Source organism: Lepidochelys olivacea (genome assembly GCF_965140295.1).
Source record: "Lepidochelys olivacea isolate rLepOli2 genome assembly, chromosome: 6".
Lineage (NCBI taxonomy): Eukaryota > Metazoa > Chordata > Testudines > Cheloniidae > Lepidochelys > Lepidochelys olivacea.
Window position 1 is genome coordinate 98,840,960 of NC_140416.1, and position 14,991 is coordinate 98,855,950.

The following is a 14,991-nucleotide window of genomic DNA, read 5'->3' on the forward strand; positions in this document are numbered from 1 at the left end:
GGCTGCATTCATGCCCATTTTGTGTTCAGTTCCCATAAACATTCTATCAAATGAGCTTTCTGGCTGGAATGCTTCTATAAAACAGCCAATTTGAAGTGAGCATTAGAGAATCTGAATTTATTGGAGCTAGAAACTTGAATCACATTTAGCCAATCAGGGAACACAAACAATGCTAGATGAGCTGTGTCTCCAGTTAAAACTAACTGATGCAACTATAATTGCACACTTTGAATACTGAACGCTCACAATGAGTGCTCATGAACAATCTCTAGACAAAGGCTCCAGTCTTGCAAAGACTTATGCACAATGCTAGACTTTACACACTGAGCAGTCCCATTGAATTCACTGAGATTACTTATAGGGTGGAAAGATAATTCAATGAATGATTTCTCTGAATGATTCTTGGGCCTGCAAAGATATGCACGTGTCCTTCACTTTATGCACTGTGAATAGTCGCACTGAGGTCTCTTCCAACCCTAATCTTCTATGATTGAGGTGAAAGGGACTTTTCCCAATGTGTCACGTTAAGCATGGGCTTGAGTCCTTGCAGAACTGGCACGCATTCACAGCAATATTTCAGTGAATAATCTGAAATATAAGAAAATCTCAAAATGCCTGAGGACATTTCCCAAACAGAAAGAGAAGCTGCAATTGTACAGCTGTTTATATTATTTACTAGAAATGAATCATTCAGCCCTAGTGTGAAAATCCTATATATCTGGATACATTTATAACTGACATTGGGACTCAAACCTTAAACTAAAACGGGGCAAAATCCAGGCCAGATGTAAGGCAGGTGGCAACTTCACTGACTTCAACGCAGTTGTGCTCACATTGCACAACGTATGAATTGGTCTAGTTGTTGTTTTCACAAACTGGGAGAACATCCAAAATGTGAAGTATCCAAATATGTATGACATGACAGTCATGTTCATACTTTTATAGGAAGCACTGAGACTCCCAAACCATCATGAGACAGTCAAAATTTCAGGAGAGAAGCAACTTGCTAGAACCACAAAGTGTTACCTTGGAAGCCAATTTTCTTTATCCTCTTCATAAAATTACATCCTGTAACCAGGTTGCTGATTGGGCAATCAATTCAAAGCTAACACTTTCCCCATGAGAGACAGGATCTGCAGCTTTACCTCACAGTAACTGCAGGGAGGACCAACCAGCTGGCAGGGCAGTGTCATGCCTGTGGTTCCAGAGGAAACATAAGAAAGAATGTTGAGAGCTTGCTGTACAAACCGTGGGTTGGGCAGCAGTGGCGGGTTTAGCCTGGGCTTTGCTGCACTCATAGAAACCCTGAAATCAAGGGTGGGAGTCAGGTAAAAACACACGTCTCCTACTCCAGTAGGGCGGGGTGGCAGTGCATGGGTCTGCCCCATGCTCGCCCTGCAGCAGCAGCTCCTGTCCCACAGGTCTGGGCCTGGCTCCCCACTCCAGCCATTGTGACCTGGCGCATGGGTTGCAGAGGGAGAGAGTGTGAGGTAACTTACAGTTACGGATACATCAAAGCATGGAAAGAAATGAAAGCCTCCCAAAGGAGACTATTTAATGCCATCAGGATATATAGTTGCTAGGGGTGTCTTATGAAACGGAGCATTTTCTAGAGATCCCATTTTTACCCAGCCTGACTCTAATAATTATTTTTATGCATTCATATTGACTTGTTTGCATCAAGGTGGATCTAAATTGGGCCAAATCCATCCCTGATGTGACTCCTGTAATGTCAATGGAGTTCACACTAGGGATTAAGTTGGCCCATGGATATCCATGATACAAATAGACATCAAAATTCTAACTGGTACATCCTAGGAATAGGTATAACTCCCCCCCCCCCCCAGTAATATGTGCATTACTAGATGGAAATGTAAAATTATCAATAATAATGCAAAAAGGCAGAAGTGTTCAATAAATATTTCTGTTCTGTATTTGTGGGAAAACTCATATCATACGATAACACACTTTCCATTCCACCAGTATCTCAGGAGGATGTAAAACAGCAGACAGACATTTTAAAATCAGCAGGTCCAGATAACTTGCACTCAAGAGCTCTTAAGAAGAGCTGTCTGAGGAGCTCGCTGGACCATTAATGTTGATTTTCAATAAATCTTCTGGAACTTCCCTGGTGTTCCAAGACTGGAAGAAAGCTAATGTGCCAATATTTAAAAAAGGTAAGCAGGATGACCCAGTAATTACAAGACTGACAGTATGACATTCATCCCAGGCAAGATAATGGAGCAGCTGATACAGGACTCCATTAATAAGGATTTAAAGGAGGGTAATATAATTAATGCCAATCAACACAGGTTTATGGAAAACAGATCCCAATCAAACTAACTTGATCTTTTTGTGATGAGATTACAAGTTTGGTTGAAGAAAGTAAGTGTTTATGTAATTTGACTTGGTACCTCATGATATTTTGATTAAAAAACTAGATGGATACAAAATTAACATGGCATGCATTAAATGGCTTAAAAACTGGCTAACTGAAAGCTCTCAAAATGTAATTGTATATGAGGAATCATCATCAAACAGGGTTTCTGGGGCGATTCTGCAGGGATTGACTCTTGAACCTACCCTGGTTAACATTTTTATCAATGACCTGGAAGAAATCATCATATTATCACTGATCAAATTTGCATATAACACAAAAATTGGGGGGTGGTAAATAAGAAAGAGGACAGGTCTCTGATATAGAGCATCCTGGATTTCTTGGTAAATTGGGCTCAAGCAAACAATGTATTTTAATATGGCTAAATATAAATGTATACAAAGAATGTAGGCCACACTTATAGGATGGGGAATTCTCTCCCAGTAAGCAGTGACTCTGAAGGAGATTTGGGGCTCATGGTGGACAGTCAGCTGAATGTGAGCTCCCAGTGAAATGCTGTAGCCAAAAGTACTAATGTGATCCTGGAATACATAAACAGGGGAAATCTTGAGTAAGAAGAGAGTTTACTTTACCTCAGCAGTTGGCACTGGGGTGACTGCTTCTGGAATACCGTCTCCAGTCTGGTGTCCACAAATCAGGAAGGATGTTGATAAATTGGAGGGGGTTCAGAGAAGAACCATAAGAATGATTAAGGGATTAGAGAACATATCTTATAGTGATTGAACAATTTGAATCTATCTATTTAGCTTAACAAAGAGAAGATAAAGACTGATCAAATCAAAGTACCTACATGGGAAACAAATATTTGATAGTGGACTTTTCAATCTAGCAGAGAAAGGTATAACACATTCCGATGCTGGAACCTGAAGTTATACAAATTCAGAAGGAAATAAGGTGCACGTTTTTAACAGTGAAGGCAATTATCCACTAGAACAATCTACCATGGATTATGATGGATTCTCCATCACTGGCAATTTTAAAATCTAGATTAGATGTTTTCTAAAAGATCTGCAGTAGGAATTATTTTGGGGGAGTTCTCTGGTCTTTGTTATACAAGAGATCAGACTAGATGATGTCAATGGCCACTTCTGGCCTTTGGGTCTATGAGTATTCTGGTCAAGACCCATAGTGCAGCCTATTCATACAAAAAGTAGGAATAATTTACATAGGGATGAGGTGAGAAGAGAAGCAATTGCTGGATTAGGGGTATCCACATATAAACACTGGGGCAGGGGTGCCTACGGTGGGCTGTCGCTGGGGGTAGGTCACTCAGGCTGCAGAGCAAACTCCCTATGGAGAGGGTGAGATGTCCAAGCCCCTACCTCCACCCTGCTACCCCACTCAGCCCCAGCAGGAGGGCAGAGTATCCAAGCATGAACTCTCCAGGACCCCTGTGTACCACATCATAATGACCTGTGAAATTGCAGAGGGGCCCAAGTTAGGGCTAGCCAGTATCTGCCCCACGCTCCTACAGCTGGCCATAGGTTTGATGGCACATGGTTCTATGCAGAGCAAGCCACAATTTGACTCACAATATACAGCAGCAACATGTGGAGTAATCAAGCTATTTATGTGTACCCATTTGGGATGATCAAACACTGCTCAGTCATCTCTCTTCACCTTGCACTCTTTAGTTATGGCTATTTCCAAATGTATATATACACACCATATCATATCCAATTTTAGCCATTGTAAATTCTCTCTCAATTCATGCAGAAATGTGTAGAGAGAGAGAGAGAGAGACACACACACACACACCCACAAATTACAGGAAGATCCTCCGTTGGTGTAATTTGTCATAGCTCTATTGAAGTCAATGGAGCTATGCCAATTTATACTAGCTGAGGATCTGCCCATGCAGTAGACAGACTTATTCGCCTTTGTACAACATTCTGCACTTAACTGTAGCAAGAATGAATCATGAGGCAGAATTAAACAACATACAAGCAAGATTCATTTCTTTTCCATGTTGCTGAGCTGTGAATTTCTTTCAGAAGGTTTTTAACACTGATAGATACTACAGAGACAAGTGCAACAGGAAATCCTAGAGACAGACTAGATTTGGGAACCATTGAACAGTGATACTGTTCCATCTATTTTTAGCTAGAGAAGACTGGATTTATTGATTGCGCTGATGCTAATGATGCACCTAAGATATAATGAAAGGTAAAGTGAGACCCAAGCTATGCTTGGGAGCAGGACCCAGGACTACATCTGAACAGAGGGACAAATCTTTCAAGAGAGGGCCAGAGAGGGCTAAAGTGGAATGTAGACTCCCATGTTGAGAACTAACAATCCTGACTTATGCATGAGCTCAGTCCTGAGAGATGCTGAAATCTCAACTCTTCTCAACCTTGGGTGTTCAGACCCTCTAGGGACAAGTTACCGTGTGACAAACCAGGGTGTGAATCTACAGCCCACCAGCTTACGCAGTAACATCCTGCATGGACTTTGCTACAGCACACTTGAAAGTCCTGGAGTATGGCTTGGCTGACTATACTTTGAAGTAGTAGCACATCAAGCCACACTCCAGGAATTTAGCTCAACGTCCACACAGGATGTTACTGTGCAGCAAGCTGTTTTACTATAGAATCACACTCTGGCTTACTGTGCAGTAATTTGCTGTGTAGACAAACCCCGAGAATTTGGTTTAATCTAAGTTAGAGGACTGATAAGTAGGTCAGTGTCAATTTTATTCAGTTAAAAATCCATGAATGGAAGCCTGGCCTGTGATTGTGTATCCCCTTGTAGGGGGATGGTCTAGAAATACTTAGTCCTGCCATGAGTTCAGGGGACTAGACTTTATGACCTCTCAAGGTCTCTTCCAATCCTATGATTCTACAGCAGGAAGCAGAATAGGAACTATGCCCAAACAAACCCTCATTTAAAAAAAAAAAAAAGGGGTTCAGGTTGAAAGTATGTTTCAGTGGAGGTCAGTTAATAGAAAATAACATCCCATTTGCTGCATAAAAAGTATACCCCTAAGAAGATCCCCAAGTTGAACAGTCTGGAAATAAACAATTAGAGGATCCAGTCAGTTCCCCACTATCATATCATCCTTCACCACTCATCTGGGTAGGGGGGGGAATAGCTCAGTGGTGAGCATTGGCCTGCTAAACCCAGGGTTAGATTTGGGATCTGGGGCAAAAATTGGGGATTGGTCCTGCTTTGAGCAGGGGGTTGGACTAGATGACCTCCTGAGGTCCCTTCCAACCCTGAGATTCTATGGCACAATCTTCATTTGCCATCCTACCTGGCTCGCATCACCCCCTGTATCCATTTGTGGGAATAGATTCCCCGCTTGGTTTGTTCTGTAGTGAAGTTACTATTATTTATTTGTATTACAGTATTTTCAGGGTATGTCTACACTCCGATTAGACACCTATGGCTGGCTCGTTCCAGCTGACTCAGGATCATGGAGCTCGGGCTATTTAATTGCAGTGCAGATGTTCTGGCTCAGGTTGCAGCCCAAACTCTGGGGTCCTCCCACCCCGCAGGGTCCAAGAGCCTGAATCTACACCACAGTTGAACAGCCCCTTAGCCCAAGCCAGCTGCATGGGTCGCCCATGGATATTTAATTGCAGTGTAGCCATACCCCTAAAGGCCCCTACAGAGATTATGTTAGATACTACAAACATATAGCAAGAGAGACTTTCTGCCCCAAAGAATTTACAGTCTAAAGAGACAAGACAGTCACAGGGTGGAAGGGGAAAGAGATGCAAAGTGACTTTCCCAAGGTCACACAGCAGGTGAGTGGCAGAACCAGAAACAGACCACGGGTCTCCTGACTTCCAGTCTAGTGCCATATTCACTAGACCACGTGTGCTGCCAGCTCTATACTGTTGATTAGATCTATTGTTTATTAAATGCGCAGCAAATAGAGACATGTCAGAGTTCAGCATGACGCAGTGGGGGACTAGGAGACTAATTGTACGACTAAGACTAGAATTATGGCTCTGGCTGGTGTTATAGAAAGTTTGGAGCTGGAGGGGGTGGCAGAGCAGGGCTTCTCCCCAGTGTAACAAGCACTCATAGCGATGCCCGCACTCGCTTTAGGCCCAGTTTACTGTTCAAACTGAAGCAAACAAGAAGGTCCTCCCACTGTCCTATGGTTTCACAGCCTCCCATCCCAGGTGTCTTTAGTAATACTGCTTCCTACTACTCCATCCAGCTCCCTGCTCCACCAGTCCTCATTCGGCCAGCTCTGGTGCTCTTCTGGAAAAGCAACTCCAGGATAACCTTCCTGAGTACCTGGCTCCTTGCTCTGAGGATCTACCAGAGACATGAGCACCACTCCTCTACAGTTCCTCATTCCAGGCATAGCCTGTCATGCCTCCTCTCCCTGCCCTCTGATAGTCTTTTATAGCCACAGGTGTAGCTCTATCCCATTTAATTATCTCAACTGGACACACCTGCTCTGCTGACAGGGCCTCGTTATCTTGCGACACAGGGTTATGTAAAGGTTTGCAGAGCTTGAAAGTTTGCATTTTTAACTATCTGAATCTATAGTATGTGAAAACTAACATGTGTAGTCCTTATTTGTGAGAACTGCTATAACCTATGCTTGTGTACTAGTATATTGGAAATGGATCCTTTGAATAGAAAATGTGGGGGCATTAGATGTTGTAATCATTAGTAATTTGTTATTTTGAAGTTGGTATATAGTTTGGCAAGGTTCAGGTTGGCCAGGGTGATAGCAAGTGATAGAAGACTTTATGGCAGAGGGGAAGTGGCTGATTTTCAAGGCTTCCAGACATTTTCAGGTTTTTTTAGACACAAAGTGTTTGTGTTGAAAGTGTGATATTGTTTTATGGGCATTCCTGGGCTCTGTTGAATCACGCTTTCAACCTTACGTCTCTTTCAACAAATGTTTTGTTATGGAATTCCTCTGGTGTTTTCTTGTGCTTTAATGAATTCCAAAGGCTAGATTAAGTTCGCACAGGGTGGCCCAGAAGAAGAGACCTGCTCCAAGAGATTATATAAGGACCAACAAAGTGGGGTTTCTCTCCAGTGGGTGATATTGGGGGTGGACAGAGCAGGATTCCTTCGTGGGCTAAGGGATTAGTGGAGGGAGAAGGAGAGGAGAGGGTTTTTGCTACATAGAAAACTATAAGCATTAAAGTTTCATAACAGACAGCATTAAGAGTTAAACGTCTTTAATGCAAGACTTTGCCTTTCCCTGTCCTGCTCCCAGATCTCTTGTTTCTCACTTTTTACCTTCCCCTGTCACCTGTCAGTGCTACTCTATCCTGCCCTCCCAACCATGTCTCCCATCACCTGCCCTCCCCTTTCTTCCAAGCCTGAAGAATATGATGCTTGGACCCCTTTTGAGCCTCAGTCCCTGTTGATACTTCTCTCTATACTCCTTCCCTAGCTCCTCCAGGATGGCTGCCTGACCACATGTCTCCCTGACCTCCCATCTTTTCTTTCTGGCTCAGCACAGCCTGGCAGAAATCAGCAGGGTTGTTATATAATCATATAAAGGATTGTATATGATGGTCTGTAGACACATGAAAACAGTTCTGTCCCAGTGCGTCCCACACTGCAGCTGAGGTAACAGGAAAAGATAAAATAATAAAGAAACAAAATACAGTGTCCTGCTACTTTAAGGCACACTCTGCTCTATGCAGAGCATTTCTCTGCTCTGGTCCAATGTGCCGGGGCTTTCTTCAGGCTGATTAAAAATAAAGAGCAACCTGGTAAACAAAGGGTACTTCTGCTGGGGGAAATAAAAACCAGTCCTGAATTTGCAAAGCCTATTATAAGCAAGATAGTCAGTTTCTCCATTCCTTCATGCAATCCGTGCCTGAGAGCTTCCTGAGCCTGCAGTCCTTCTCTTTTACATCACTACACTAATGAAGCTCTAGTATACTGCTTCCCAGACTACCATAACGTGGGAGTACAAACACCTCATTCTGAGCTCTTTCAGATTATAGATCTTTGTATACCCTCTATTAGCCCTCTGAGAAACACTGGGTCACTTGTCTTCAGACAGGCCTGCACAATTTAGCCTTTGTTGGCCAAGCCCATTTGGGAGGTAAGATTAGCCAATGGAGAGGAAAAAACCTGGAAACATTGCAAATAGTCAACAAGAGAGAAACTTACAAAAACCACATCAGGGTGAAATCCTGGCCCATTAAAGTCAATGGCAAAACTCCCCTTGATTTCAACTGGGCCACACAACTTTAAAAATTCATTTTCTATTTTTTTCCCCAAAACTTTTCAGAAAAATTCTATTCTGGGAAAAGCTTTGGCATAGGTAATTTCAGGGGGATTATTTTCTTTTGGAGGAAATTGGGTTTGGCAAAATTGAATATTGGGGTTACAATGGGAAATTAGCTTTGGCCATAACCACAGAACTAGCACAAAGCACTTCAAATCTTCGCTAATTATGCACAATCATTAAAGTATGCAAAGCAGTTGAACACTCAGGACCTGATTCTCAGTTATGCTAAGGCCCCTTTATACTGTTCTGGCAGCATAAATTTATGCTCATGCTGCCTTGGTGGTATAAAGGGTAGGGCCTTGGTGAAAATAAGGATCAGGCCCTAATTATTTTAAAATACACAATCCAGTGATAGATCTCTTTGAACTCAATTATGTAGAAATATTTAATACAGTGAGGAACCCACGCAGGTGACACTTTGTTAAAAAGGAGGGCTTATAGATCCAGCAAGCATAGCACAACATGTATTTTAGAAAGAACTTACAATGACTCATCTAAAAAATGTGATCAAAAAGGACAGATGGAACTAAGACAAAGGTAGGGACAACTGAGACAGACAATTTCAGAAACAACTGGCAATGGTAGTTAGTGCTTCTCAGATTCCACTTTTGGACAGGTGAATTTTTTGTTTGTTTGCCTTCCTTTTAAAATGAAAAAAGCAAAATAGCAAAAGCCAGCTTTTTCCTCAGTTTGTTTGGTGCCTTTGCTAAGCAGTATTGCAGTTACAGAGGTGGGGAGGTTCACAGTTTTTGGAGCATGAAATCACACCCTAGAAAAGTTTTTAAAATCAACAACAACAAAAATGGTTCTTAAAACATATAATCACATATAAAATCATACGGGGTCTGATGACAATACATGTTCTGATGTCTGCATCCTGGAAAGGACTGCATATGAAGAGGCTTCTCTCATCAGATGGCATAGGCTGTTGGGGCTGTGGTAACACTGGTTAGCTTTTGAGCTGCTATATTTTTCTGAGGAAAAAGATCTGCAGAAAGGGGCTAATGTCTTTTTGTTGTTGCTTTTAACGTTTAAAGGGAATGTACTGAAGGTTTAGAACGGGTACTGTGATACGTATATCCTCAGCCGGATGACAGAGCTCCCTCTGAAGTTGATGACAGTGTTGACTGTGATCATTTCCAAGTCCAATTGAATGGTACGTGGCCCTTTCACAGGACGGGTCATCACTAGAGTAGCACTGATAGGTCCCGTTTGCTGCATGGAAAACAGAGAGAGAAGCAGGTGAGATTTCCAAAGATGACACATGAAGTTTATGATCTTAGAGTATATCACTTAATGTTTGAGTGTCTAACATCTCAAAACGATGCTTACTTAGCCCTTCCATCCATTTTGCTGAGATGGGCAAATGACATTATTCCTCTTTGACAGATGAAAAGATTTGGGCACAGAGTAGTTAAGTGAACAAAGGTCAGGCAGCAAGTCAATGGTACAGCTGAGAATTAAAGCCAGGTTTCCTGACCCCTAGTTTAGTGTCCTATACATTGTAACTCATTGACTTAGTGAGTACATGGGTGGGACACCTCCAGAGAAAACCCAGGTACTGGTGATTCAATAGGTCTCACTATTTTCTCTAAAGGTACGTACACAGCAATGGAGGTGTGATCATAGTGCAGATTAGCATAACTGTGCTAACTTTAATTTAGCTTATATGGGTAACAATAGTAGTAAAGATGTAGCAGCCTGGGCTCCAGTGGGGCTAGTACAAGCCCATGTACAAGCCCACTGGGGACCGTGGGTACATATTTGGGTTGCTAACCTGTGATGAAGCCTGTGTTGCCTTGTCTCTTCTCTCATAATTACAAGTTAGCTAGATTTACACTAGCTTTAAACACCCTTCATTTGCTGTGTAGACATACCCTGTCGTTACTGAAGCAATGCTCTAGCATAGTGGTAGAGGACACTGTGCTGCTGTGGTTGCTGTATTTTGACTGATGTATAAAACAGAGGTAATTAAAGACCCATGTCACTCACCGTAAATTCTTAAGCAGATAATTACATTCTGCCTGCCTAAATATCTCCCCCAGTCCACTTTCAATTAGAAAAGGCGCTTTGCATTTCCTGTTCTGAACTGTTGTGTATTTACATGCACTGTTGAGAGCTACTGCACTTCACCCCAGAGGTGGCTGCGTTTCAATGGTATAGGAAGTGTCACTTTGTACAGTTTTATCAGTTTGTAAAGCATGTGGGGATCCTTGCAGATGAAAGTTGTTATTGTACATATAAATCTATTGTTATTATCTGGAGAAAAAGCAAGAACATGGATTCAAGAGGTGCTGACATGTTGGGTCAGGTATTCTTTTCCTGTTTCCGTTAATTCTTAAGCTTCATGAAGTTCATTTTGGTTTGATGCAGAGAAAATTTATCCACTTAAAGAGACACTGTGGAGTGGTTTTAAGTACCAATATTTAGACTTTATTTAAAAAGAATATATTACAAAAACTTCATATGTCTAGAAAACTGTTCATGAATATTTTTCCGGTTTCAATGGAAACAGGATTGGTTTTTCATTTGCATAAGTATGTGTTGCAAAATTGGACCCTTCTGAGAGACTCCTTTAAATGTATTATACACAAAGGTGAAAGCAATGCTAGGATTGTGGGTCAGATTTTCAGATGTACTCAGCACTCATAATAAATTCATCCCTCAAGCACTTCTGAAAATCTGACTCTCATTTAGGTACCTAAATGGGGGTTCTATGCTTGATAATCTAGCCAGAATGGTTGGTTCTCAGCACTTGAAAATCTGGTCCTGTGTTGGTAAATTGAGTAGCAAATCACCATTCAGCAGAACATCACACACACAGCCTGGGACCTGTTTTACTGAGAGACATAATGCTAGCTAGAGTGCTTGGGTTAGCTCCTGCAAGGTTTTGAAAAAGTACCACAAAAATTTGAGCTGACAGTGGGATAGCTCACCAGAGATGGGCAGCATGGTCTTAAGTTTAACAACCCACCTGACTGATGGCACCTTTAACAATACAGCAGTATCTGCCTGCCCCACCCTCATCCCCCACATCTGCAACCTCTCGTTTTTATTTTATTTTTTTTTCAAAACAAAGGAACAGGCACCACCTGCTGGTTATAACCTAGACACTCTGGGAATATTCTGTTACCAGTTAAAGGAAAAGTGCAACATGTCCAATAAAAGAAAGGCCTTGGGTACTTTCTGGGATAAATGAAAGACAGGAATCAGATATGAACAATGGGATTTGTCCGTGAACCCCAGACAACTTACTGATCAGCCCAGATAGGTGAAAAAATCTGGAACAATACAACTTTGCAACAGCAAAATGCTTCTAACAGGATGGAAATGATTATCTCCCGAACTGCCTGGAACCTTAAGACAAAGCTGATGCCATTTTAAAGTTCGGAATCCGATGCTACCATGAAGAATGTGAATTGGGAAATGCCAGAATCTGTTCTAATATTATTTCCTATAATGTTCTGAAAGTGTCATTTCATGTATTCCAATGAATGGCACTTGGTTTGATTATCAGGGACAGATTCTGCTTGTGGTTACTACCCAAGCTTCTGAGTCCCACCAAGCATGATGCTCCTTGTTCTAAGAATGTCAGCTGTCCAATACCTATCCAATGGAAAGGGAGGGGTGCGGGAGAGAGAAAGAGGTCAGCTGCAAATTTTGTGGGAAATTTGGACTTTGTATTGAAAATCCAAAACCCTGCAAACTGAATTTTTTTCAGTTTTTAGCCAAAAACGTTTGTGTTTTGAATGAACATTTTGAGTTTTGGATTTTCAGTTTTCTGATGAAAAAATCGAGAAGTCTTGAAGAAAACAGTCACTCTCTGCACAAACTTTCTTTTAATAGAAAACTCAGTTTTTCAGTTAAAAAAAGAAACTGACAACATTTTAAACCAGCCTCCCTCCTCAGCTATTTCAAGATGTGAGGTCACAGATCTCACTGCGCCCTATTGCCATGTATGGAATAGCACAAGTGGGGCATGCTGGGCCAGTCTGGTGAATTTCCTACACTGCCATTATCGAGGATCTTTCCCTAGGATACGTCACCTTTCTGTAGAACCAGCATCCACAGCCTTTCTGGGTTTGAACAGCCCACTGTGATTATGGACCAGTACATTACACTACATGGCTATGGATGTAGTATGACAGACACACATCTGCCCCTATGAGAGATCTTGCGCTGAAATTTTAAATAGTATACATTAAAAACTTAGTACAGCTGTCAGAGAAGGATGTGGCAAACTATAAGATACTGGTAGGGCTCTATACAGACTTACTCACCCGCATGTAGAATTCTCTGCCCTCATTCCCTGATTTGATTTGGAAGATGTAATAGGCACCAGGGTAGCGAGTTGTTGCTTGCATTTGGAAGATGTCAGAAGGCACGGATCGTCCTGACACCACGTCCATGTCTCTGTATAGGATGGTGAATGGTTGATCTCTGCAACCGGGGTTTTCAGCTGGACACATGCAGCGACTAATGTGGACAGAATTATCATCAGTATTGAGCAAATTCTGCAACATCTAATTCACTACATGTTGCTATGAAAGCAAAAAATAATGGAGTACAAAACTTAACCGGCTTAAAGAACCAATGCAATTTTCATTTCCTTTGCTTGCATTCAGCGCTCCACCCCCATCCTGCCTATATCTCTGCCTTCATCTTCCTCCTGCTCTCCGGGCTCTGCCAAAACTGCTCTTCATACTGCAACTTTTGTCTCCTTTGATCGCTCAAAAATTTGGACTTTCTTTTCTGGCAGCTCTGCAGCTATGGCCTCCCATTGCACGATTGTCCTGGTAGGAATTTAGCCTATAAACTCTTCAGGGTAGGGACCTGCTAATTATTGGCCCAGATCATGGTGCAGAACTATGAACATCAGTTTTCAGAGTAGCAGCCATGTTAGTCTCTATTCGCAAAAAGAAAAGGAGTACTTGTGGCACCTTAGAGACTAACAAATTTATTTGAGCATAAGCTTTTGTGAGCTGTAGCTCACGAAAGCTTATGCTCAAATAAATTTGTTAGTCTCTAAGGTGCCTCAAGTACTCCTTTTCTTTTCATGAACATCAGTGGTGCTATAAGGTGTGTCTGACACCTTTTGAGTACAGGCCATAGATTAAATACAGTCAAAGAATAAATTTAAAGACTGGCCAGAGCCACAAAGCCCAATTCTTCCTAAGCCTGAGTCTGGAGTTTTGGTTCAGACACAGCTCTAATTAAATCAGACAGTCCACAATGATGATCTAAATAGCCCCCTCTCTTTACTAGACACACCAATCGTAATCCATGAACACCCCATGGATGGTCCAAACTTGAGCAAACTCTTGCACTGACGGCCAATAAAGGTAAATTTTGTTATCAATGTTATGTTCTAATGGTCCCTGCTGGCCTTAAATTCTGTGAACATTAAAAGATCCAGCAACTTGCTTTCCTTTGATCACACTTAATCCCATTGTTCAGGCTGATGACATTACCCTAACTGCTTCCTAGAATCTCTCATGTTCCCTCTATTGAAGTAATGCTAATTTCCTTGACAGTACTTCTAAAGTAAACTCAGAGTCTGCATATATATTTTAGAGCACTTTAAAATATGGCTCTTAAAACCAGAATTTTGACCTTGGGGCAAAACTTCCAAAAGCAGCCCCTGCAGATCGCAGGCAGAGAGCAAGAAACTTGTACAAGCCACATTTGCTGAAAGTGCTCAGATTCTCAATGCATCGGTGTTGCTCAGGTTGTGACCAGAGTATGTCACCTTGAGCCACCCAGTTACTATAACTGGTGATAATAGATTGGCTGGCAACCCTTTGGATGTTAACAGAGCCCTAGTCTTGTTGCACGTCTTTTGTTCTCTTTGGCTTCAGCTACTGACATACCATCTGGAGATTTAAGCTTAATATTGAGTAACTTCCCAAGGGGGCAGCAGGTGCCATACGCCAATTGAAATAAATCCCAAGTGACTGAGATAAAACTGGGGAGAATTTCAGCCATAATTTGAGTCCCAAGTGTGTGCAAAAAAAGTTAGGAGAACCATGTGATTTTGTAAGATGCTGGGGTTTTTAGCAGGGGGATTGTATCTTGGGAACACCGGGCTCAAAGGACCCCACATGTGGACCACTAACAGTACCTAGGACCCCCAGGAGGCAAAGCAAATTTCAAGACAATGTCAGTCAGCAGGTGGATTTTACAACTCTTAGATGAGTCATCTTTTAAACAGTAAGGGACTCAATCTTAACTCTAGCAGAGCTGCCACTCCTCTCTAGTTCAGTGTGTTATGCTTTCAAAGCACTGGACAAACATTAACTAGTGAATCCTCACAACCCCCTGGATTAGGTAGGTAAGGAAGTACTATTATTAACAAATAGATTAGGTT

General features: G+C 42.0%; 1 protein-coding gene across 2 annotated transcripts in view; it reads right to left on the bottom strand.

The window, feature by feature from the left end:
* Window positions 1–1,877: 1,877 nt before the first annotated feature.
* Window positions 1,878–14,991, bottom strand: part of FBLN5 (fibulin 5) — a 67,822-nt gene continuing 54,708 nt past the window's right edge. For both annotated transcript variants that reach the window (XM_084632433.1, XM_084632432.1), the window contains exons 10-11: window positions 12,905–13,100; window positions 1,878–9,839 (exon numbers count right to left, since the gene is read on the bottom strand). In XM_084632433.1, coding sequence (XP_084488559.1) covers window positions 9,678–9,839; window positions 12,905–13,100 — 358 coding nt within the window. In that variant the 3' untranslated portion in view covers window positions 1,878–9,677. The remainder of the gene's footprint in view (window positions 9,840–12,904; window positions 13,101–14,991) is intronic.